Source organism: Plecotus auritus, assembly GCF_963455305.1.
Source record: "Plecotus auritus genome assembly, chromosome: 9".
Taxonomy (NCBI): Eukaryota; Metazoa; Chordata; class Mammalia; order Chiroptera; family Vespertilionidae; genus Plecotus; species Plecotus auritus.
The window spans coordinates 46,026,997-46,053,590 of NC_137783.1; the positions used below are offsets into that span (position 1 = coordinate 46,026,997).

The 26,594-nt window shown below is 44.2% G+C and overlaps 2 protein-coding genes across 11 annotated transcripts in view; both read right to left on the reverse strand.

Annotated features, from left to right (window-relative positions):
* The window catches only part of ASCC1 (activating signal cointegrator 1 complex subunit 1), a gene marked incomplete at its 5' end in the record, with an annotated part of 127,485 nt that overhangs the window by 85,361 nt on the left and 15,530 nt on the right, over positions 1 to 26,594 (reverse strand). The window lies entirely within an intron of this gene.
* LOC308257718 (trifunctional purine biosynthetic protein adenosine-3-like) lies at positions 7,507 to 10,717 on the reverse strand (the record flags this gene model as incomplete). Its single annotated transcript, XM_080687832.1, is given in 7 exon segments — positions 7,507 to 7,738; positions 7,740 to 8,793; positions 8,796 to 9,387; positions 9,391 to 9,424; positions 9,426 to 9,572; positions 9,803 to 10,030; positions 10,032 to 10,717. Coding segments are annotated over 7 exon segments (2,973 nt in total).

Genomic DNA, 26,594 nt, shown 5'->3' on the forward strand with positions numbered 1-26,594 from the left:
CCAGGCATTTCCTATGTACTTTATATAGACACCCTCTGAGGGAAGTAGTATCAGCCACATTTTACAGATAAGGAAACTGAGGCACAGAGAAATAACACCACTTTCCCAAAGTACCACTGCTAGGAAGAGATGAAGCTAAAATTCAAACCCAGGCAATCAGGCCCCCAAACTTACACTTTTGATCAATATTATATTGCCTCTCTAGTAACAGCTGCCCAGATGAGGCTGGAATAATGTGACCACCTCCCACAGGCAAGTCCTTATGCATTTTATTTTATTATTTATTTACTAGCCTTTATGCATTTTAACAAGTTCACACAATAAATGTGTCTGATCACTAAACTAATCATGAAAATAAAGCAAATCTCTTAATTCTATGAAAAGAAAAGGGTTTTGTTTTATTAAATCTCACCTAAGGATATTTTTCCATTGATTTTTAGAGAGAGTGGAAGGGATGAGGAGAGACAGAGAGAGAAACATCGATGTGAGAGAGACACATGGATTGGTTGCCTCCCACACCGAGGTACGTGCCCTTGACCAGAATAGAACTCAGGACCCTTCAGTTTGCAGGCAGACATTCTACCCATTGAGCAAAACCAGCTAAGGCAGAAAAGTGGTTTTAATAAAACCTTTTCTTATATAGTATATCAAAAGCATAATCTATAAAAGAAAAAATGATTAACTGAACTTGATCAAAATTAACAACTTGCACTTCAAAAGCCTCCTTTAAAAAAATGAAAAAACAAGCCAAAAAGAAAAATATGTAGGAGAAAAGTATTTGCAAATCATATATCTGATAAATATAAACATATTAAAAGTTCTTAAAATTCAATCCAATTTTTAAAAATTTTTATTTATTGATTTTTAGAGAGAGAAAGGAATATCGATTTGTTGTTCCACTATGTATGCCTTCATTGGCTGATTCTTATATGTGCCCTGACTGGGGATTGAACCTGCAATCTTAGCATATCGCTCTATCCAACTGAGCTACCTGGCCAGGGCTACAATCCAATTTTAAAATAAGCAAAGGATTTGAATAGACATTTCACCAAAGAAGATATACTAATGGCTGTATTAGTATACACTACCATATATACTAACTAGAGGCCCGGTGCACAAAATTCGTGCACGGGGCGGGGGGTGTCCCTCAGCCCAGCCTGCACCCTCTCCAATCTGGGACCCCTCCAGGAACGGGCTTAAACGGGCAGTTGGACATCCCTTTCACAATCCAGGACTGCTGGCTCCCAACTGCTCGCCTGCCTGCCTTCCTGAATGCCCCTAACCGCTTCTGCCTGCCAGCCTGATCACCCCCTAACCACTCCCCTGCCAGCCTGATTGATGCCTAACTGCTCCCCTGCCAACCTGTTTTCCCCTAACTGCCCTCCCTGCAAGCCTGGTCCTCCCCAACTGCTCTCACCTGCAGGCCTGGGTCCCCCACAACTGCCCTCCCCTGTAGGCCTGGTCACCCCTAACTGCCCTCCCCTGCAGGCCTGGTCCCCCCCAACTGCTCTCCCCTGAAGGCCTGGGTCCCTTCCAACAGCCTTTCCCTGCAGGCCTGGTTGCCCCCAACTTCCCTCCTCTGCTGGTTTGGTCACCCCTAACTGCCCTCCCCTGCAGGCTTGATCACCCCCAACTGCCCTCCCCTGCTGGCCTGATTACCCACAACTGCCCTCCCTTGCAGGCTTGGTTCCTCCCAACTGCCCTCCCCTGCTGGCCATCTTGTGTCCACATGGGGGCAGGATCTTTGACCACATGGGGGCAGCCATCTTGTGTATTGGAGTGATGGTCAATCTGCACATTACTCTTTTATTAGATAAGATAGAGGCCTGGTGCACGGGTGGGGGCCAGTTGGTTTGCCCTGAGCAGTGTCCCGGATCAGGGTGGGGGTTCCCTTGGGGCATGGGGCGGCCTGGGCGAGGGGCCTGTGGTTGTTTGCAGGCCTGCCACGACCCACTGGCGACCCAAGTGGAGGCCCTGGTATCTGGGGGTTATTTATCTTCTACAATTGAAACTTTGTAGCCTGGAGCGGAGCCAAGCCTTCTGCTTGCTCCGTGGCGGCAGCCATTTCTGTTGGGATTTATGTATCTTCTATAATTGAAACTTTGTAGCCCTGAGTGGAGGCCTAGGCTGGCAAGGGCAGGCGGAAAGCTTGGCTTCCTCCATTGCCGGGGAAACCCAAGCCTCCCTCCTGCTCTCTGTGGCCGTAGCCATCTTGGTTGAGTTTATTTGCATATTCGCTCCTGATTGGCTGGTGGGCATGGCTTGTGGGTGCAGCGGAGTGATGGTTAAGTTGCATATTACTCTTTTATTAGATAGGATCATTAGTCATTAAGAAAATGCACATCAAAACCAAAGTGAGATATCACTTCACACTCAGTAGAATGACTATAGTAAATCAGACAACAACAAGTGCTGGTGAGAATATGGAGAAACTGAACTGCTCATACATTGCTGGGAAGAATGTAAAATGGTTTAGCCACTTCAGAAAACAGGCAGTTCCTCAAAGAGTTAAACATCCTATATAATAAAAGGCTAATATGCAAACAGACCGAACATGCCGAAACCAGTTTGGCTCAGTGGATAGAGCGTCGGCCTGCGGACTGAAGGGTCCCGGGTTCGATTCCGGTCAAGGGCATATACCTTGGTTGCGGGCACATCCCCAGTGGGAGGTGTGCAAGAGGCAGCTGATCGATGTTTCTCTCTCATCGATGTTTCTAGCTCTCTATCCCTCTCCCTTCCTCTCTGTAAAATATCAATAAAATATATTTTTTTAAAAAAAGTAGACCGAACAGCAGAACAACCAAACAACCAATCGCTATGACGTGCGCTGACCACCAGGGGGCACGCGCGGAACATGGTGGGCATGGGCAGCAAAGCACAGAACATGGCGGACATCGGCTGTGGCAGGATGGTGGAGCCGGTGAGCAGGAGTGCCAGACCAAGGTGGGGTGCCGGTCACTGTCACTGGGGCAAGCCTCTGGTGGTTACTGAAAATTCTTTGCTCCCGCACGCTGCGGTCCCGCCCACCACTCGCACCTGCTGCCAACACCGGCCCCGCTCGCACCCACTGCTCGCACCCGCTGCCAGCACTGGAGCTGCCGCTCACACCCGTTGCCAGCGCCCAGCGCCAGTCCTGATCACCCCTGAGGGCTTCTTCACCTCCCCCTGCTCTTGAGGGGCAATCGGGGCAGCAGCCTCAATTGCTCCACACAGTCAGCAGGTACGAGCAGGGCTGGTGCCATCAGTGCATGGGAGTGGCAGCAGTGGGAGCGGGGCTGCTGGCAGAGGACCAGGGGCCACGGCGGGAGGGCTGGGCAGGGATGCAGAGGATGGGCTGAGACCCGCCCATTCCCACCACGGCCTCACGGCCCACAGTTCCTTTCAAGGTGCATGAATTCGTGCACTGGCCCCTAGTCCCATATAATAAAAGGCTAATATGCAAATCGACCAAACGGTGGAATGACTGGTCACTATGATGCACACTGACCACCAGGGGGCAGACACTCAACGCAGGATCTGCCCCCTAGTGGTCAAGCGCCACTCAGCCAGAAGCTGGACTCATGGTTGGCAAGCACAGCGGCAGTGGCGGGAGCCTCTCCCGCCTCTGCAGCAGCACTAAGGATGTCCGACTGATGGCTTAGGCCCGCTCCCTATGGGAAGCCGTCAGTAGGACATCCCCCAAGGGCTCCCAGACAGCGAGAGGGCACAGGCTGGGCTGAGGGACCAGCCCCCGAGTGCATGAATTTTGTGCACCAGGCCTCTAGTTAATTTCTAATACCACCAATCCATTTCAGTCCTAGGACTCTACTCAAGAAAAACAAAACCAGCCAAAACTGGTTTGGCTCAGTGGATAGAGCGTCGGCCTGCGGACTCAAGGGTCCCAGGTTCGATTCCGGTCAAGGGCATGTACCTTGGTTGCGGGCACATCCCCAGTAGGGGGCGTGCAGGAGGCAGCTGATCGATGTTTCTCTCTCATCAATGTTTCTGACTCTCTATCCCTCTCCCTTCCTCTCTTCCTCTCTGTAAAAAATCAATAAAATATATTTAAAAAAAAAAAAAAAAAAAGAAAAACAAAACCATAGGTCCACATAAGGACTCGTAATTAAATTTTACAGCAGTATCCTATATAATAAAAGGCTAATATGCAAATTGTCCCCTCAGGAGTTCAACTGACCAGGAATTCAACCGCTCGTTATGATGTGCAGTGACAACCAGGGGGTGGCGCGGAACTAAGGAAGGCCCCATCCGGCAGCCAGCAGCCAGGGGGAAGGAAGGCCCCAGCTGGCAGCCGGCAGCCAGGGGAAGGAAGGCCCCAATCGGCCCTGATCGCCGGCCAGGCCTAGGGACCCTACCGTGCACCAAGCCTCTAGTTATTTATAAGAGCCAAAAAGTGAAAACAATCCAAATGTCCATCAACTGCTTGAAAATGGATAAACAAAAGGTAGTAGAGCCATACAATGAAATACTACTGGGCACTAAAAAGTAATGAACTAATATATACAACAATACAGATAAACTTCAAAAATGTTAGCTAAGTAAAAAAAAAAAAGTCAGATGGAAAAGATGATGTATTATATGATTTCATTTACATGAAATGGCCAGAAAAATAAAATCTATAGAGACTGAAAGATTAATGGCTGCTTGGGGTCTGGGGAAGAACTGCAGACAGTAGGGATCTTTTTGGATTATTGGAGATATTCTAAAATTAGATTGTGGTAAAGGTTGCACAACTCTGTAAATTTACTAAAAATGATTGAATTGTACACTTAAGATGGCTGTATTTTTGTGGTATGGAAAACTATACCCCAACAAAGCTATTAAACATACATATGTGTGTGTATCCTTTTCTTTTTAAGAGCATCCAAGCAATCCTGAAGCAAGTTTTTACGTATAACTCAACCTGCTGAGAGCTATTCATGGAATAGTTTGAGTGGTCATCTCTTCAAATACCATATGATTTCACTTACATGTGGAATCTAAGGAGCAAAATAAATAAACAAACAAAATAGAAACAGACTTATAGATATAAAGAACAGACTGATGGTTGCCAGAGCGGAGTGGGGTTAGAGGATGGGTGAAAAGGTGAATGGATTAAGAAGTACAAATTGGTATTTAGAGAATAGTCATGGGGGTGTAAAGTACAGCATAGGAAATATAGTAAATAATATATTAATAACTACATAAGATACCAGGTAAGTACTTGAAATATCAGGGGCCTACTTTGTAAATTACTAGTATATGCTTAGTATATGTTTAACCACTATACTGTACACCTGAAACTAATATAAAAAAATATGGAATGTAAACAATAATTGTAAAATAAAACTTTTTAAAAAGTGCTAGCTGGTTTGGTTCAGTGGATAGAGCATTGGCCTGTGGACTGAAGGGTCCTGGGTTCGATTCTGGTCAAGGGCACATGCCCAAGTTGCGGGCTCAATCCCCAGTAGGGGACATGCAGGAGGCAGCCAATAAATGATTCTCTCTCATCATTGATGTTTCTCTCTCTCCCACTCTCTTCCTCTCTAAAATCAAAATATTAAAAAAAATATATTCTCTCTTAAAAAATAAAAATAATTTAAAAAAGGTCTCACCAAAAACCAACATAGACAGTACCTTGACCTTGACTTCTAACCTCCAGAACTGTGAGAAAATAAATCTCTGTTGTTTAAGCCACTCGGTCTATGGTATTCTGTTATAGCAGCCCAAGTTGTCTAATACACCGAGCAATCCTACTACTGGGAATTTATCCTGAAGATATATTTTCAATAATATAAAATACATGCGCACAAGGTTAGTGAATGGAGCATTATTGGAAAATAAATGTCCTCAAGTATAGAAGATTGATTGAAAACCTTGTATAAACACATGTATAAACTGATATGAAGTGATTTTTCCAGGACACAATGGTAAATGAAAAAAATCCTATAGTTTGTTAACATCTGTATAAAAGAAAGGAAAGCAGAAGAGCATATAGTTTGTTAACATCTGTATAAAAGAAGGGAAATAAGAAAACATACACAAACCTACTATCTTTACAAAAAGGAACACAGAACAAATAAACCAAAAAGCAACGAAGTTGGTTACCTATAAATGATGAGAGCAGGGTGGAAGGGACTCAGGAATGTGCTACACTTCTTCAGAATATGCCCTTTTGTATAGTTTTGACTTTTGGAAGCATGTTGATACTCTACTTATTCAAAATAAAATTAAAGCAACTAAGATGCGAGAGGGGGAACTAAATGTTAAAAGTAAACTAAAAATGAAACCCACCTGCATTTCCAATGAATACCAAATCCACACTAGAGGGGGTTTAAAAAGAAAGAACTAATCTGAGTAACTTTCGAACACAAAATTTTACTAAATATCTCAGCTGAAGGTTGTTGTTGTTGTTGTTTTTGGGGAGGGGACTGTAAACAAATCCTGAATTCTTTTTAGTAGGTTTATTTCTTACAGATGTATGGGCAAAGCAAATCAGAACTATTTTAGATGTATTCTAGGATTAAGCAAATGTGTGAAGAGGGACATAAAAATATGAAATGTAGAGGGAAAGAAAGAACCCTGTAAGGATGGAGTACAATCAATATCTTTGTGAATTTTTTTTTTAATAAAATGTCCGTGTTTATTACGCCAGTAAAATATTGACCTTTTTATCCTTTTTTGTTATGGCTTTGTCATAGCTTAAATGACCTCTTCTCTGTATCATTATGAACACATTCAACATGTCCAAATAATACTCATCACAAACAAGACAGGGGCTGTCAGGCCGACTCTGTTGCTTGTCATAGCACCCCTGCTAGTTCCAGGTGTGTGCTTGGTTTCTGGCAATCCGATGTTCACACACATTTTGGTTCTTCCTGTTCTAAGACATGGAATTGGCAGTGCCCCCGGAGCCAGGGTCCCTTTAGTGGCGGCCGCATTAGAGCGAGCTGGGAGTTTATTTCTGAAGTCTGAAGCTTATGTTGGTCTAACTTACCTCTTGGCACTGGCCTCTACCTTTAAAGCATGAAATTTTTTTCTCTATGAACTTCACAGGCAAGGGTTTGGCTTAACATTGAGTGAACGCTCCAGAAACTAAGGGCCGACAGTTCCTAAGCGAGGGACCTGAGTGCGGGATGCCCGAGCCTCTGTTTATATGATGGCCTGCTGCCTCCAGTCAATGTGAGGAAAGTGTGTGGCCAGCCAGCTGCCCGGCCCAGGGAGCCTCCCAGAGGTGACATTGGCCAGAAAAAGAGGGAAGGAAGGCGAAGAGCTTGGTGTCTTGTTTGGCTGACAGTAGAAGGAATTCTGAATGACTAGCTGAATCCTGAACAAGGTCGTGAACAGGTAAACCTACAAGACCCCTGGAGGCAACACATCCATGTCCCAGGTGTGCCCACCAGCCTTGCCTGTAACGAATCGGTTTGTTAAAAAATGGCCAAAGAGGAAACGGCGAGTGTCTGGGCTGAGGACGTGATAAAAGCCATGGGACCGTGCGAGTGGCCGGCCCTCCTTCCTGCAGAGGTGGCATCACTTCTCCTGGGCCCAGCAGAGCCGGCCGTCCTTGCCCAGCTGCACGGCACCACTGGCCACCAGCTGCAGGGCCGCGGGGAAGATCCTGTGCTCCGCGACCTTCACCCTCTCGGACAGGGTGGCCACAGTGTCGCCCCTCCTCACCGGCACAGCTTCTTGTAAAATAATCCGTCCAGCATCCACGTCTTCAGCAACAAAGTGCACAGTGCGCCCCATCACTGCGACACCAGTCCAGGGCTTGTTCGTGGGTATTGGCGCCCTTGAAGGACGGCAGCAGGGACGGGTGGATGTTGAGCATTCTCCCATTCCACTTCCTGACAAAGGGGCCAGACAAGATCCTCATGAACCCTGCCAGACAGACGATGTCCGCAGAGAACTCTTCGAGAACCTGGTCAATGGCCATGTCAAACTCGACATGGCTTTCATTTAACTTGTAATTAAGCATCCTGGTGGGAATGCCCGCACTCGCCAGTTGGTCCAGCCCAGCCGCCGCGGCCGCCTTGTTGGAGACAACCATGACGATGTGGGCGGCGCTGCTCGGTTCCCGGGTGCTGTCTATCAGCCCCTGCAGGTTCGAGCCTGTCCCAGAGATGAGGACGGTCAATCTGGCCTTTTCCGGGGCAGAGAAGGGACTGAGCATGGAGCCGTTCTGCAGCGCAGGCCTGCTCAGCCACAGGGCGTCCAGCAGGTGCCCAACTCTCACTTGGGGAGAACCTTCAGGGCGGGCCACCACCCTGCCGACCAGCCAGGCCTCCTCCTGGTGCTGCCGAACATCCCTCAGCACCTGCTCTGCCAGGTCCTCTGACACCATGAGGGTAGCCCTGACCCCGCAGTTAAAGGTCCTGGCCATCTCCTCGTCTGAGAGGCGTCCTTTGTGCTGCAGCCACGAGAAGATCGTGGGGACCCTCCAGGCCCGGGCATCTAACTCCACCCCGCATCTTGGAGGGAGGACACGGGGGATGTTCTCCAGCAGCCCTCCACCGGTGATGTGGGCAAAGGCCTTGACATGGCCCGAACACAAGACAGGTAATAGGGAGTGGCTGTAGATTCTGCTCGGAGTCAGAAGTAAGTCCCCTAAGGTCTGGTCGCTGCAGCCGTGGGGTGCCAGAGAGGAGTACTGAAGGGAAGATTTCACTACAATCTTCCTCACAAGGCTGAACCCGTTGCTGTGGAGAACAGATGACGCTATTCCAATAACAACATCCCCTTCAGCGATGCTTTCCAGTTGAGAGAGTTGCTGGTCCCGCTCCACGGCCCCCATGGCGAACCCGGCCAGGTCATACTCCCAGGGGAATACATGTCCGGCATTTCTGCTGTTTCCCCTCCGAAGAGGGCACACCCAGCTTTCCTGCACGCTTCAGCGATGTCAGCGACTACTGCTGCAGCTGTGCCAACATCGAGGTTCCCACAGGAAAAGTAGTCGAGGAAGAAAAGGGGCTCTGCCCCTTGTGCCAGGATATTGTTTACACACATTGCAACCAAGTCTTGGCCAATGGTACCACGTTGGTTGCACTGCTGGGCAATCTTCAGTTTCGTGCCAACACCATCTGTTCCACTGACCAGGAGAGGATCTTTGAAACCCGCTGCTTTCAAATCAAAAAGACCAGCAAAACCTCCAAGATCCACATCACAGCCTGGTCTGGAGGTGGCTTTGGCTAAAGGCTTAATTTTCTGGACCAGCAGATTTCCAGCTGCAATGTCTACCCCCGAGTCCTTGTTCATCAGGCCCCTGGGCTTCTGGAGGAACGCTATGGCGCGGCCGCCAATGTCCTTCCTGTAGATGGCGCCCTCAAATTTTATAGCAGCCAGTCCTTGCTTGGCCCCTTCAAGGGCTGCGACGAGAGTGTCCCGGATGGTGGTCACCACTTTGCCGTCTTTTTAGGTCACCTCCAGCCCTAAAGCCTGGGCCTCGGCAACCCGTTATCTCTACACCTTTGGCGTAGTCTTCGGGATACCCCTGACTTGCCATGACAACAGTGATGGCCGCCCGGTTTTCAAGCCAAACAGGCAGAGCTGCACAGAGCAGGCCATCCAGGGTGGACTGAATCACTTCATAAAGATCGCTTTTTTTTTTTTTAATATATTTTATTGATTTTTTACAGAGAGGGAAAGGGATAGAGAGTTAGAAACATCGATGAGAGAGAAACATCAATCAGCTGCCTCCTGCACACCCCCTGCTGGGGATGTGCCCGCAACCAAGGTACATGCCCTTGACCAGAATCGAACCTGGGATCCTTCAGTCCGCAGGCCGATGCTCTATCCATTGAGCCAAACCAGTTAGGGCTAAAGATCGCTTTTAAGAAGCGGGAGGATCACTTGGCACTCCGGGTCCCCGAAACAGCAGTTAAACTCCAGAACCTTCAGGCCATCCCTGGTCAGCATCACACCCGCATAGAGAACACCTGCGTACGGCATGCCCTCCTGCTGCATGCCGTCCACTGTCTGCTGAAGGATGGCATTTTTAATCTTCAGCAGCAAATCCTTAGAGACCTGCGGGGCTGGGCAGCAGGCCCCCATCCCCCGTGTTGGGGCCACGATCTCCCTCCAGCAGCCGCTTGTGGTCCTGCGCGGGGGACTTGGGAGCCACGGTCCTCCCATAGGTGAAGCACAGACAAGAAACCTCTTCTCCTTCAAGAAGTTCTTCAATGACAATCGTTTCTCCAGCTGCTCCAAAAGCTTTATCCTGCATGATCTCCTGCACGGCTCTGCAGGCCTCTTCTCTGCTCTCTGCCATGATCACCCCCTTCCCGGTGGTCAGGCGGCTGGCCTTCACGACCAGAGCAGGGAAGTCTGCACTCAGGATAAAGCTGCAGGCGTCCTTGAGCTCGGTGAAGGCTCTCCACCGGGCGGTGGGGATGCCATGTCGGTCCATGAACTCTTTGGCAAACCTTTTGCTGGACTCTAGCTGAGCCGCTTGTGCTGTGGGGCCAAAGCACCGCACGCCTGCTGCCACCAGGTCCCCGACGATCCCAGCAGCCAGAGGTGCCTCTGGTCCAACAACTACGAATTCAATGTTCTCATCTTTGCAGAACTGAGCGAGGACACTGTGATCGCTGATGGAGATGGCGGTGTTTGAAATCTTCTCAGAGCCGACAGTGCTTGCATTTCCGGGGGCGACCAACACCTGTTTGATGTGAGAAGTCTGCGCCAGTTTCCAGGCCAGCGTGTGCTCTTTGCCCCCACTGCCAACGACAAGCACTCGGGCCATGCTGCCTGCAGCAGGATTCCAGCAGGAAAATGCAGTTTACTTATGGCAGAGAGGGCTCGCGCACCAACACAGGGTGACCAGGCGGTCTGCCTGTGAACTCTTGATTTCTAAAATAGATACCGTTGGTTCTCTGTATCTACGGTGTCATATCTGCAGATTCAATCACCTGCAGATCGAAATTATTTGGGGGGAAGCCTGTATGCATACAAGTTACATGAAAATTCTATGCCAATTTATATAAGGAACTAGAGCATCCTTGGATTTTGGTATCTGCGAATACAGAGGGACAACTGTATATGCACAAATATGCATGTAAGTTGTATATGTGTGTACATATACATACATACATTTCCTTGCTCTGTCCACAGAAAAGGGTTACAAAGACTGTTTGAACTCTTAACACTCGGATTCCGCAAAAGACTACAGATTATGTGGCTTTTAGATATCCCATCTATTCCTTTCCCTGCTCTTGTTGTTCAGTATGGAAAGTGAACTAAAGTTGACTAAAGTGGTAGGCACCCGATGGGTAAGGTAAGGAAAGAAAGGTTCTACAGCTTCCTTTTTCTAGCTAGTAAAATAATAAATCTGTGTAGTTTTAAATCACTAAGTTTGTGGTCATTTGTTATAACAGCAATAAGATACTAATAATTTTAAACTCACAAAAAAAGATGTAAAACTATAGATAGTATCCTTTACTCATATTTGCCTATTGTCAAAATTTTACCCTATTGTTTTTTATAATTTTCTTTCTCTTTTTCTCCCTTTTTTTCTAGACTACTTTAAATTGCATTGTGTATGTTATGGCCCTTTACCCCTAAATACTTCAATATATATTTCATACAAAACCATAGTTTTTAAAAATAACAGCCATATAATTTAATCTTCAATAGATTTAACATTGATAATTTTAGCTATGATTTGCCATCCACGTCCTAATTTTGTCAATCACAGCATTTTTTCCCTTCTAACACGGGATCCAGTCTAGGATTAAGCTTTGTATTTAGCTGTCAAGTCTCTGCAGTCTCCTTGGATCTGGAACATTTCCACAGCCTTTCTTTGTCTTTCTTGACATTGACTTTGTTTTTAAAAACATAGACTATTTCTTTAATAATAATAAATTTTAAAAAAATAGCAAGTGCTTTTGGGGTCTGTCTGATGTGTCCTCATGAGTACTTAGGTTATACATTTCTGGCTAGAAATGCCATCTACTAAGAAAAACTTTTCTCTTACTGAATTATCTAAAATTAATGCAGAACCAAACAATCTTCAAGGCACTGGCATAAATCCCTAGAGCCACTATTGTTATTTATTTATTTTGCTTGGAATATATCATATTCCCACCCACATTCTTCTTTGAAATGAATAAAGACCAACATCAAATTTTTACTCCAGGGACTTAGTTACACTGGGCCCTCCTCCAAGTCCACCATTACTTGGAGCTGGAACTATTTTACTCCATTAGGTTAGCCAACCAGGCTGGCGCCTGAAAAAAATTTTTTTTAATTTTTATTTATTGATTGATTTTACAGAGAGGAAGGGAGAGGGATAGAGAGTTAGAAACATCGACCAGCTGCCTGCAGCACGTCCCATACTGGGGATCGAGCCACAACCAAGGTACATGCCCTTGACCACAATCAAACCTGGGGCCCTTCAGTCTGCAGGCCAATGCTCTGCTCTATCCACTGAGCCAAACCGGTTAGGGCTGGTGCCTGAAAATTCTAATGGTGGTTACCTTCCACCAGGCAAGGAGAAGCAAAGAGTAAAGTAACAGGAATTCCCTGGGGCTGTTTTATCTAGATGGGGGGAAAAAGGGTTTCTTTATGGTTATGTCACATCAGCAAGCCTCAGTTTCTTTATTTGTTAAATAAGGTTTCATCCAAAGAAAAAATGCATGCAAAAGCTACCTCCATAGAAAGCATATGTGCAGGCCTACCCCACAGTTCAGAGTTCAAAATCCTGTCCTAGCTCAACAGTCCCAGGTGCAAAACCTTAACTCTCTCATTCAAACTGCAGCTTCATGAAAATAATAGTAATAAATAAATTTTGGGGGGAAAAAAAACACAAAACTGCAGCTTCGTGATTTACCACTAGCAATCACCACATTATCACTGGCCCTTCATTGATTTCACTTTTAATCCAGCACTCAGGCTCCCATGGGGCAGAACTGCTGGCAATGCTGTCAGCATGAACAATTAACAAGGTACAATGAAATCTAAAAATGTGAAGCTTGGAAAAAGGCCAGTAAGAGAGAAATATGGATTAGCCCACCATGAGACATTCTCTCTGCTTCTTTAATGCATAGGTTAAAATTCAGCCATCCTTTCCACACAAATGGAATAAAATGCAGGTGCATCCGTCAGAGCTGTCAGCGAACAAAAGGGAAGCCTCTCTTCAGACTCAGACCCCAAAGATCATGATCCATTACACGAGTTAAGAAAGGAATACTATGGCCCTGGCTGTTTTTGCTCAGTGGCTGGAGCATTGGCCTTAGGATTGAAGGGTCCCAGGTTCACTTCTGATCAAGAGCACATACCTTGTTTGCAGGCTCAATCCCTACCTCCCACCTCCATTGGGAGTGCTTCAGGAGACAACCAATTGATGTATCTCACATCGATGTTTCTCTCTGTCTCTCCCCTTCCTTTCCACTCTGTCTAAAAATCAATAGAAAAAATATAACCTTGGGTAAGGATTAACAAAAAAATAAAAAAGAAATTTAAAGAAGAACACTATTAATCTCATCCAAATGTGTACCACCCAGAATGTAAATAATGTATAGCACTCTGCCTTGACAGTACATGCTGAGCGCCAGAGACAAAAAAAAATTTTTTAATCCTCAAGTTACATTCACATATATCATCTTTTAGGAACTCAAAGCGTAATAACAGTTTGTAATTCAGGTGTAAAAGGCCTTTAATTGGAATAGAGTCTAGAGTTCTAATTCCAAGTCTGTTACAAACCAGCTGTAATTAGGCAAGCCATTTCACTTCCCTTGACCCTCAGTTTCTTCCTCTGTAAGGTAAGGGAGATGGCCTAGTTCACCTCTAGGTCAAGGGTCCTATAAATTTTTAAATGCTCCCACAATGCCTCTCAATAAGTATAGGTATTTGTGTGGGATCCAACAATTCACTTCCTGATATTCGATGCAAAGAAAAAGAGGAAATAAGTATGGAAGACTTCCCCTATGCTCATTGTATTTTCTTTCTTTTTTTATGGCCAAATCCCATAAAATCATTGCTGGGCAGGTAATATAAACCTCATCACATAGGAAAGTTATTCAAATAAGGCAGACTGGTGAAAAAAGCATTGGCTTTGCAACCAGACAGGCCTAGGTTCAAATTCTAAGTCTGCCATCTATCAGCAGTGTAACCCGAAGTGAGTTAATCTCTCTGGAATTCAATTTCATCATCTATAAAGCAGACACCATTTCCTTCTCAGGGTTGTTCTGAGGATTAAATAAAATATATGTGAAGCCTCTGGAACATAGCAGTATGGGATAAATACAGGCTTTCCCCTCTTCTAGCCTTTTACATGACTATGCAACACTCTAAACCATCTTTGCTCTTCCATATAAGTCACTGGAGTGCGAAATTAGGCTCTGATGAGTCACTTCTATTATTCTTTAAGAATGTTCACAAAAGCTGACTTTGATTTGAGCTTGTATTAGTGTTAATAATAAAATACCTTATTATGTTGAATGAACTTCAGAAAACAGGGTTTTGATTGTTCTGGCTTATCAATTCTATACAGACATAATTACGTGAACATGGAAAGGTTCTTAAAAACAGGACAAATATTCAAACATCAGGTTTTAAAATGAACAAGAAAAAAAGTATTTTTTGCCCTAGCCGGTTTGGCTCAGTGGATATAGCGTTGGCCTGGGGACTGAAGGGTCCCAGGTTCAATTCCAGTCAAGGGCACATGCCCTGGTTGCGGGCTCCATCCCCAGTAGGGGGTGTGCAGCAGGCAGCCAATCAATGATTCTCTCTCATCATTGGTGTTTCTATCTCTCTCTCCCTCTCTGAAATCAATAAAACTGTATTTTTTTAAAAAGTATTTTTATACTGACCAGAAAAAAGAATGCATTGTCTACATATCCTTACCATTAAAAATGAGCAAAGAGCATCTCCCCTTCAGTAAAAGATGCATCCCTCTTACCTTTGATGAGCACAATGAATAATTAAACCTACTTTTCTAAAAGCTTAACTATTCTTCCATAAGTTACTTGTAAGCACTAGTTAGCAGTCCACCTACCAATCTATACTTATTTCCAAAGATAGGCACTAATCACTCAAACATTAGTGATAGGTTAATGGTACACCTCTATTCCAACCAGACCCTCCGCCTCTTCTTGATGCCACTTTTCCCCGTGTCCCATATGGTAATCGTATTACAACAGCTAACACATACAGTACTAGCTATGTGCCATACTATGCTCTAAACATCTTACATATTAATTCATTTACTCTTTGTAGCAACATTAAAGGTAGGTACTATTATTATCCCCACCTTAGAGAAAACCTCTCAAACATCTCTGGAATATATCCCCTCCTAATAGTCTCTAACTGGTAGCTGCCTCTAGTACCTCACTCCTTAACTCTCAATCCATCCTCCACACTGCCTTCAGGATTTTTCTATAATGCTAAATTAATCACATTGGTCTCTACTTAAACTCTTTCATAGTTCCTGACTACCTATAGAATACATTCAAAACCGAAAACTCACACAAGACCTTTCATAACCCTTCATAAGACCATTCACAACCAGGTGGATACCGTTTGCCTTTCTGCTCTTAACTCCTACCTCTTCCCTACCTTACCCTACCCACTTTCTAGGCTTTAGTCTTAACAAGCTCCTCACTCTCCCCTAAACATAGTGAACTGAACACTTGCATTCCTGGCAAGTACCATTTCCTCTGCCCAAAATGCTCGTCTGCTCCTTGCCAGCCTGGCAACTCTTTCTTTCAAGACTCTCTTCAAGTGTCACCTTCTTTATGGAGCCTTTTCCGACCACTGCAGACCCTCTCCACTGGGTACCCACTATTCTCCCCTCTAATAGCATACAGACCATAACTATTTCTGTAAGAACGCTACTTCTCCCTAGAGCATGGGATCCATAAAGGTAGAGTCCATTGTTAGTGCATAATACATAGTCTGGCAAATGATAGACATTTAATAAACAGTGAATGAATGAATAAAAGATAAACACTTGTTCACAACTGTCTGCATCCAAATGCTACAATATATGTCTTGTCATTTCCTACTATCCTACCCAACATCAGAACTCAATTTACAACTTTCCTTACAACCAAAGACAACTATCCCATCTTCTTTCTAAAGTAATTCATAAGATAATTATAAATCCCAGAACTCCCCTTACACATGAAGAATCCTAAATTATACACTAAAGCTTTTATAAATAAATTTTCTTCTTCAGTGAATAATACTAAATGAAGAAAAAACTAATCCTAACTGAGGGGAGACCCCAGACCCATTAGCCATTTCTGTAAGTGTTAGCCTTCACATACAGTATCAGCAGAACTATGCAGTTTCTGAAGCTATAACCTATTTGGATTCTCCAGGCAGCCTGAGAAATCCCCTGTAGCTTTAGACAGATCTAGAAGCCTTCAGAATGCTCCACCAAACACAGCTTTGAATTACTGTTTTTCATTACTGATACACTTTCTACTGAACCCTGCTGTGAGATAAAATGGAATTATAGCAGCATTACTAGCTATAGAATGATGGAGAGATAGACAAGGTTTTAATATACTTCTTGAACTTGCAGACAGTGACACATCTTTGAATCTTAATGAAAGAGAGGACAGTGAAAAAATAAGGTGCAGTTTATCTGCAGATCACATAGATGAGAAATACCTTGCCAATGCCTCTAAGCAGCTAAACCCTACATTAAATGCTCAAGCTTAGGGAGCGGAAGCCCAGGGATGATGGTGATAATGTCTGCAGTCAAACAACATTTCTTATATAATTGACCAGCACAAAGGAAGGTGATTTCAGGAAATGCTGTCCTAAAAGATAAATTCACATTTCTTTGGAGCATCAAGGGTGAGGTCAAGGATAAGAATGCTACCAAATAGAGAAAAGAGGCCAACTATTTTAAAGGAAGAAAAGAGAAGTTCAAGAAAGAGTGAGGGAAGGACAAGATAAGACCTGGGAATAGAAAACTTGTCTGTTGTGTTAAAAATGTGACCTTCACAACAATGTTTAAAAGTGAAAATTAATGGCTATGGTAGGCAGAATGACCCTCAGTGACCCTCACTTTTATATAATCCCCTCTCCTTTGATTGTGGGTGGAACCTGTGAATATGAAACATCACTGCTGGGATTATACTGTACTAGAGGCCCAGTGCACGAAATTCGTGCACTCAGTGTGTGTGGGGGGGGGGGGGGTGTCCCTCAGCCTGGATTGCAAGAGGGCACAGTCTAGGTCAAGGGACCCCACTGGTGCATGATCAGGGCCAGAGAGGGATGCGGGAGGTTGGCCAGCCGGGGATGGACCATGGGAGGGCTCCAGGGCATGTCCGGCCAGTCTCACTTAGTCTCAATCAGCCATACCCCAGCAGCAAGCTAACCTACCAGTTAGAGCGTCTGCCCCCTGGTGGTCAGTGCACATCATAGAGAGCAGTTGAACGGCCTTAGCATATCGTTAGCATATTATGCTTTGATTGGTTGAATGGCCAACCGGATGACCAGACACTTAGCACATTAGGCTTTTATTATATAGGATTATATGGCACAGCTGACCTTAAGATAGGGAGACTATCACAGTGAGCCTGATCTATACACACAAGCTCTTTAAAAAGCAGAGTTTTCTCTGGCTGGTGACAGAAGTCAGAGATTCAAAGGACAAGAAGGATTTAACAGAAGCCAGAGGGGTCACATGTAAAGGAAACAGGGACTTCAGACCTATGGCCACAGGAACTGAAGAATGAACTTGGAAGTGAATTCTTCCCCAAGGCCTCCAGATAAGAGACTAGTCTCGCCAACATCTTGATTTCAGTCTGTGAGACCCTAAACAGAGAACCGAGTTGAGCCCACCAGGTCTTCTGATCTACGGTAGTACTACAGAACTGTGAGATGATAAATGGGTGTTGTTTTAAGCTGCCAAGCTTGAAGTAATTTACTATGCAGCAATAGAAAACCAATACAATACGCAGGGGTCCTCAAACTTTTTAAACAGGGGGCCAGTTCACTGTCCCTCAGACCGTTGGAGGGCCAGACTATAGTTTAAAAAAAAAACTATGAACAAATTCCTATGCGCACTGTGGGCCCAGGATGAGTCGGCTGCTAAGCAGGACAGACAGCGGCACCCGGCGGGCTGGATAAATGTCCTCGGCGGGCCGCATGTGGCCCGCGGGCCGTAGTTTGAGGACGCCTGCAATAGGGTATGGTGCAAAGGTAAACTAATGCACTCATGTTTTCACCTTTCACACTAGAGACCCCAAAAGGACTTGATATATTTGACATGAGGAGGATAAATGCACCTTCTGGAAGGGAGGGAGGGAGGGAGGGAGGGAGGGCTAATTTTTTTAAGAAGGAGTATTATCTCCTTCAATCTTCATTCAGCACCGAAGATAAATATCCCTAATGAATAAAAGTCCTTCTTGGAGGATATATGATCTATATGATATCTTTTTTTTAACAATTAAGGAATAAGATATGACTTAGAGTTGAAAACTCAAGCACAACTAGGAAGGTTCTCCTGCTCTTTATTAATTCCTCACATACTATGCAAATTAATACCCAATTCTAGTCAAGGCTGGTACCAATGAAAATACCTACTGAAAGACTGGTGCAATTGGTTAACAGATAAGCAACCATCAAAATATCTTCAATTTAAACAGGAATTTTTCCCTCATTCAAATAATTTCCCACAGTGACCCCCAGGACTAACTTCATATATTTCTTCTATTGAATTGTATAAATTAGAGCAGTTAATATGTCCTACACAACTCTGCATCATCCATTGTACTGAGCATGGTGGCACCCACTAGGGGGGTACCTTGGGCAAGTTACCTTCTCTAAGCTTCCATTTCTGCATCAGTCAAATGGAATGTCAACATCTACCTCATATAGATGGACTGAAGATTAAACAAAATAAAACAGAGGAAGCACTCAGAACACTGTCTAGCACAATGCAAGAGCTCAATAATTATTTGCTATTTTATATATCGCTCAATGTCGACTAAGTAAATAAAAAGTGATAAATTCAGCCCTGTTTACAATATTACAAATTATTAGAAGAAAAAATTTATGAATAGCAGCATTATTCATAATAGCCCCAAAGTGAAAACAACCCAAATGTTCATCAAGTGAATGAGTTAACAAAATGCTGTATATCCACACAATGAAATATTTTTGGGCAATAAAAAGAAATGAAGCAGTGTTATATGATAAAACGTGGACAAACCTAGAGTACCTTATAAGTGAAAGATGCCAGACACAAAAGGCCATACATCATATGATTCCAATGATATGAAATCCTGTATTCAGAATAAACAAATCCATATAGTCAGAAATTAAATTAGTGGTTGTCAGGGCAGGGGGAAGGGGGCAATGGGGAGTGACAGCTGATATGTGTATGGGGTTTCTTTTTTGGGCTGCTAGAATTACTCTGGAATTAGCGACAATGGTTGCACAATGTAGTGAATATACTGAAAACCACTGAACTGTGTACTTTAACTATGGGAATTTTATGATGTATCAATCATATACCAATTTTTAATGTATGAGAATGTTTTTCTTTTGTCCATGAAGAATTAACTCCTAGCCCTAGCCGGTTTGGCTCAGTGGATAGAACGTCAGCCTGCTGACTGAAGGGTCCTGGGTTCAATTCCGATCAAGGGCACATGCCCGGGTTGCGGGCTTGATCCCCATTAGGGGGCGTGCAGGAGGTAGCCAATCAACGATTCTCTCTCATCATTGAAGTTTCTGTCTCTCTCTCTCCCTCTTCCTTCCTCTCTGAAATAACTAAAAGTATAATTTTTAAAAAAAGAATTAACTCCTACAGGACTTGCCCTCCTGCTATCAACAATTAGAAAACTAGTTAAATATATAAAACAAATGTTTTCAGACATTGGACTGTGCTAGACTATAATCCCTTAGAATGAAGAAACAAACAAACTGAGCCCCATCCTGGTTTTCTGAATAGAGATAATTTCCAGACAGTAGTACAGAGTGGGGAACCCAAAAAGAGCCCAGTGAGTCCTGTGAGTTGAGGTGACAAAAACTGGAACTTAGTAATGCCAAGGCAAATGAAATTCGCAGGGCTAAGCACTGAAGGGGAGGAAGCTATATAAAAACAAAGGCTCCAGAGAAGGTCTAATTTTGTTATTAGACTGGCACTCTGAATTGGAGGGGATTTCCCCACCTAAATGAGTATTAAGAGAAAAAAAGAAAAGAAAAGAAAGAAACCCTCTAAAGCAGAGAAAGCAAAAAAAATTTCCCATTAACTGATTGCATATGGATTGAAAGAACTTGGAGATGCTGCCATTTAGGCAAAATAAAAAAATATTTAGTCTTTTTTTAAAATAAAACTTTTAACATGAAAAAGAAAACACACACACACACACACACACACACACACACACACACACACACAACAAGGGCTCTAGAAATCTGCCCTAGGTCTCTGAAACTGTGGCTGAAAAACAATCTGCACATGCATAAGATGAAATCCACAAGAACAGATAAAAAATAACTATTGGGGAAATGTAAGCCAAATAATACCCAAAGCTCAAAGAGCAGGGAAACACTCAAGTTCCCACCAGCCTGACTGGAGAGACTACTCTTAAATACAAAGAGCACTGAATAAATTCCAGGAGGGACACACCTTAATAGTGAGGCTAAATTAGCCCTACAGTAAAGAATACTCTAGCCCTGGCAGGTGTGGTTCAGCTGATTGGGCACCGGAGGTTGGATTCCAATTCCGGTCAGAGTACATGCCCAAGGTAACCACTTGATGTTTCACTCTCCCCCTTGAGGTTTCGCTCTCACACAGATGCCCCCCCGCCCCCCGGCATCCTTCCTCTCTCTCTCTAAAAATCAATTTCAAAAAAATTTTAACAAAAATACTCTAGACCTGTCCTTAACAGACTTAAAAACAAGCTTTGGAATTATGCTAATCCACAAGTAACTATTTTCCAGAATAAAGTTCAAGACTCTTTAAAGAAAAAAACTATCCAAACTGAAGCAGGGAGAGAAAATGAAGTCTGGAAAACAAATGAACAGAGCTTCAGTAACCTGTGCAACAATATCAACTGGTCTAATATATGTGTAATTAGAGTACCAGAAGGAGAAGAAAAAAGATAATTGAGGAAATAATGCCTGAAAATTATCCAAACTTAGTGCAACATCAGCATGATGGCAAACTAAGAAGAACTAGATCCTCATGCCCCCAGAGAAACACCAAATAAACAGTAACATTCGGACTAAAGTAGCTCTGGGAGAACTATAGAAACCAATTAAGAAGCTACAACAACCAAGCAAATACCTAACCAAGAGAAAGATTCACTCAAAATGGTAGGAAATTCCATGTTTTCTCTCCACACTGAGTAGCATGATGAAATCTTGTGCCTTCTAGCTCTGTCCAGCCAGGGATGTGAATCACTCCTCTGCCCAGTTTATCCATGCTGTATATATTACCCACCCATTAGTCACTTAGTAGTCATCTTGATTATCAGGATCACCTGTCACAGTATTACAGTATTTATATTCAAGTAACTCTTATGTTGCTTTAATGGCTCCAAAGTGCAAAAGTAGTGCTGCTGACAATGTAGATATGCCAAAGAGAAGCCCTAAACTTTATCCTAGTATGTATGTATGTATGTATGTATGTACAGGAAAAACAGAGTATATATAGGGTTCCATACTCTGTGATTTCAGGGATCCATGGAGGTGTTAGAATATATTCCCTGCAGATAAAACCAAGCGATACTACAGCATGCCTACCAAAGAGGCCAAAATCAAATAAGACAGATACTACCAAATGTCGGCAAGAATGTGGAACAACCTAAACTCTCATACATCATTTGTAGTAGAAGAGGCACGGCCTCGTTGGGAAAAGGTCTAACAGTTTTCTATAAAATAAGCATATACCTGCACAATTATACTCCTAAGTATTTGCCCAAGAGGAATAAAAATACATACTTAATACAAAGATTTCTGCACAAATGATTATATGTAGTAGCTTTATTTAACAGCCAAAACTAGAAACCACCCACATATCCATCAACAGTTGAATGGATAAAAAATTTTGGTTCATTCAAGCAAAGGAATACTACTCAGTAATAAAAAGAAATTAACTAATATAACACACACCAACATGAATGACTCTCAAAACTTAAGAAATGAACACTCTCAGAGAAAAATCAAACAAAACACAAAGAAGAAGAGTTAAACATATGAAAAAGTCTTAATACCAATAATCATACAAATGAACAGTAAAGCCATGAGCTACTATTTTTTTGTCCACTAAATTACAAAAAGTACATAAAAGAATGATAACACCCAGTATTGGCAAGGGTAGGAAAAGAAACCTATAGAAAGCTATAGTTTGAAGTATAAAATGCTATAGCATTTCCTGAAGATAATCTGGACATACATAGCAAAAGTCTCCAACATACTCTTTTTCAACTCCCAGGACTATCCTATATAATAAAAAGCTAATCATCATATATAATAAAAAGATAATATGCAAATTGACTGTCACACCCTCGTACAAGATGGCCACCCCCATGTGGGCACAAGATGGCCACCACAAGATGGCTGGCAGGGGAGGGCAGTTAGGGGCAACCAGGCCGGCAGGGGTGGGCAGTTAGGGGCAACCAGGCTGGCAAGGGAGGACAGTTGGGGGCAACCAGGCCAGCAGGGGAGGGCAGTTGGGGACGACTGGGCCGGCAGGGGAGCAGTTAGGCTTCAATCAGGCTGGCAGGGGAGTGGTTAGGGGGCGATCAGGCTGGCAGAAAGAAGTGGTTAGGGGCAATGAGGCAGGCAGGCAGGCAGGCGAGCAGTTGGGAGCCAGGAGTCCCAGATTGTGAGAGGGTGAAGGCTGGGCTGAGGGACACCCCCCCCCCCCCAGTGCACGAATTTCATGTACCGGGCCTCTAGTATGCAAATAAACCAAATGGCAGAATGACCAGTCGCTATGACACACACTGACCACCAGGGGGGCAGACACTCAACACAGGAGCTGCCCCCTGGTGGTCAGTGCACTCCCACAGGGGGAGTGCCGCTCAGCCAGAAGCTGGACTAACGGCTGGTGAGCACAGTGGTGGTGGCGGGAGCCTCTCCCGCCTCCACAGCAGGCAGACATCCCCCGATGGGTCCTGGACTGCGAGAGGGCGCAGGCCGGTCTGAGGGACCCCCCACCCCCCAGGCATAAATGTCATGCACCAGGCCTCTAGTACTAAATAAGAAACTAAGATTAATGCAGCCCAGCCAGCATGGTTCAATAGTTGAGTGTCGACATATGAACTAGGAGATCACAGTTCGATTCCCAGCCAGGGCACATGCCCAGGTTGTGGGCTTGGTTCCGTGTGGGGCGTGCAGGAGGCAGCTGATCAATGATTCTCATCATTGATGTTTCTATCTCTCTCTCTCCCTCTCCCTTCCTCTCTGAAATCAATAAACATATTTTTTTAGGAAGACTAATGCAGAAGAATACTCATAGCATCATTATTCATAATACAAAATAGAATAAAGGTTAAATTTTATATGTCCATATAACAAAATAGTAAGCCATTAAAAATCAAGTCATCTGAACAGTTAATGAAATCAAATAATGTTATTTTAGCCATCACTACTACAATTTCCTTCCTAGTCTCCAAAGCAAAGGTAAAATATTTAGGTTTTTGTTCAATGACAAAACAATGATCACGGTATAATGTGAAATTTCAAAGCAAACAGTATATAAAACCATATACAAGACACATATTATGAAGGAGGATCCAAGATGGCGGCATAGGTAAACACCTAAACTGCTGCCTCGCACAACAATTTCAAAACTACAACTAAAAGACAAAACGTCTATCACCCAGAACCATGGGAAAGCTGGCTGAGTGGAAGTTCTACAACTAGAAGGAAAGAGCAAACAGCATTGAGAGGTGCACAAGCACTGAAAAGCTGAGGTACAGAGGCGTGCGAATTGAGCTAGCGACGGGCGACTGAAAGCGCTGCTGTTTTCAACCCGAAGGGAGATAAGCTCCCAATTACTCTGAACTCCTTTCTGGGGAAACACAGGGGACCCAAACTCCTACGGGGAGAAGCTGGACTGTCTGCCGTGGGGTCAGAAAGTGAGGGAGGCTTGCTTGCAGGGCTGCACGCAGGAATAATTATTTACTGTGCTGGGGCGCCGGACGCGAGGACGCGGTCGGAGATACAGAGCCGGCTTACTGGCAGCCATCGCTGTTTGCCACGCCCTAGCCTAGTCACGCCCTGAGACCCCGCCCCGCACAATCTACAAACCCACCCAATCTCCAAGCAGCGGCTTTAGCATGTGAATGACCTGCCCTATTGCAGCTTAACCTAGCAAACTTGCAGCCCGGGTCAGACAGCTCCAAAACCTCCAAACCCCAAGCAAAGAGGAGAAAACTGTAGTTCTCGCTGTAGCGCCTGCTGGGTGGCCTCAGACAGTAGCTGACCTGCACCCCACTGGAGATCCAGAAGCCAGTGTACCTAGTGGTCAGTGTGAGACACCAGATTTCAACTCCTCACATCCATAAGTGACACATTCAAGAGGCAGACTGTGAGCCCCAAAGCCCCACTGAAACAAGTCCTGCACCATAAGCGTGTCTCCAGCGCAGCAGTTCTTCCATTATAGACACAGCGGGTCCTCACAGCCAATTGGCCTGGAGGTCAATTCCTCCCAGTGTACCAACAGCAATCAAGGCTTAACTACACCAAGACTTTGCACTCAGCCCACAAAGGGGTGTACCAAAGTCGTCCACCTCAGGTGATTGGGGAGGCTGAGCTGCTGGCCCCTATAGGTCACCTACCACACAAAGCCACTCCATCAACACAGGGAAGCAGCAAAATGCGGAGACAAAGAAACATGTCATGAATGAAAGAAATGGAGGAAAGCAAACTATTGGACAACATAGCGTTCAGAACCACATTTATAAGGTTACTCAAGAATCTTCTAAAAACTGCTGAGGAACTTAGTGAGACCTTTAAGGATCTTAATGAGAATGCCAAAAAATTGGAAAAGGACCAGTCAGAAATTAAGCATACACTGTCTGAAATAAAGAATATACAGAAACTCGCCGAAACCGGTTTGGCTCAGTGGATGGAGCGTCGGCCTGCGGACTGAAGGGTCCCGGGTTCGATTCCGGTCGGGGGCATGTGCCTTGGTTGCGGGCACGTCCCCAGTGGGAGGTGTGCAGGAGGCGGCTGATCGATGTTTCTCTCTCATCGATGTTTCTGACTCTCTGTCCCTCTCCCTTCCTCTCTGTAGAAAATCAATAAAATATATTTTTAAAAAAAAAAATTTTTTTTTTAAAAAAAAAGAATATACAGAAACTCAACTGTAGATCAACGTACCCCAAGAATCAAACCAAAGATCTGAAATATGAGGAAACAAAAAACACCCAACCAGAAAAAACAAAAAGAAAAAAGAATCCAAAAATATGAAGATAGTATAAGGAGCCCCTGGGACAACTTTAAGCGTACCAACATCCGAATTTTTGGGGTGCCAGAAGAAGAGAGAGAGCACAATATTGAAAACCTATTAGAAGAAATAATGACAGAAAACTTTCCCTACCTGGTGAAAGAAATAGACTTACAAGTTCAGGAAGTACACAGAACCCCATACAAGAGGAATCCAAAGAGGACCACACCAAGACACATCATAATTAAAATGCCAAGGGCAAAAGACAAAGAGAGAATCTTGAAAGCAGCAAGAGAAAAATGGTTAGTTACCTACAAGGGAGCACCCATACGACTGTCAGCTGATTTCTCGGCAGAAACTATGCAGGCCAGAAGGGAGTGGCAAAAAATATTCAAAGTGATGAATAGCAAGAACCTACAACCAAGATTACCCAGCAAAGCTATCATTCAGAGTTGAAGGTCAGATAAAGAGCTTCACAGACAAGAAAAAGCTAAAGGAGTTCATCACCACCAAACCAGGATTACATGAAATGCTGAAGGGTATTCTTTAAGAAGAGGAAGAAGAAGAAAAAGGTAAAGATAAAAATTATGAACAACAAAATGACATCAAATACATACCTACCAACAAGTGAATCTAAAAATCAAGTGAATAAAAAATCTGAAGAACAGAATGGACTGGTGAATATAATAGAATCAGGGATATAGAAAGGGAGTGGACTGACAATTCCAAGGGGGGAGGGGGTGTGAGGGGTGCGGGAAGAGATTGGATAAAAATCTTACACCTATGGATGAAGACAGTGTCAGGGGGTAAGGGCATGGGGTGGGGTGGGGAATCAGGTGGAGGGGAGATATGGGGGGAAAAAAAAGAGGAACACCTGTAATAATCTGAACAATAAAGATTTATTAAAAAAAAAAGACACATATTATTTTTTAAACATATGTGTGCTGCAACAACTACAACACACGCACACACAAATATACTAAAACATTATCTCTCAATGGTGAGGTCATGGGTGACTTGTTTTGTTTTGTTTGTTAATCCTCACTCGAGGATATTTTTCCATTGATTTTTAGGGAGAGTGGAAGAGAGAGGGAAAGACAGAGAGAAACATCGATGTGAGAGAAACACATCAATTGGTCCCTCCTGCACGAGCCCCAACCAGGGTCCAGGCCAGGTAGGAGCCTGCAACCAAGATACGTGCCCTTGATCAGAATCGAACCTGAGACCTTTTGGTCTGCAGGCCAACACTCTATCC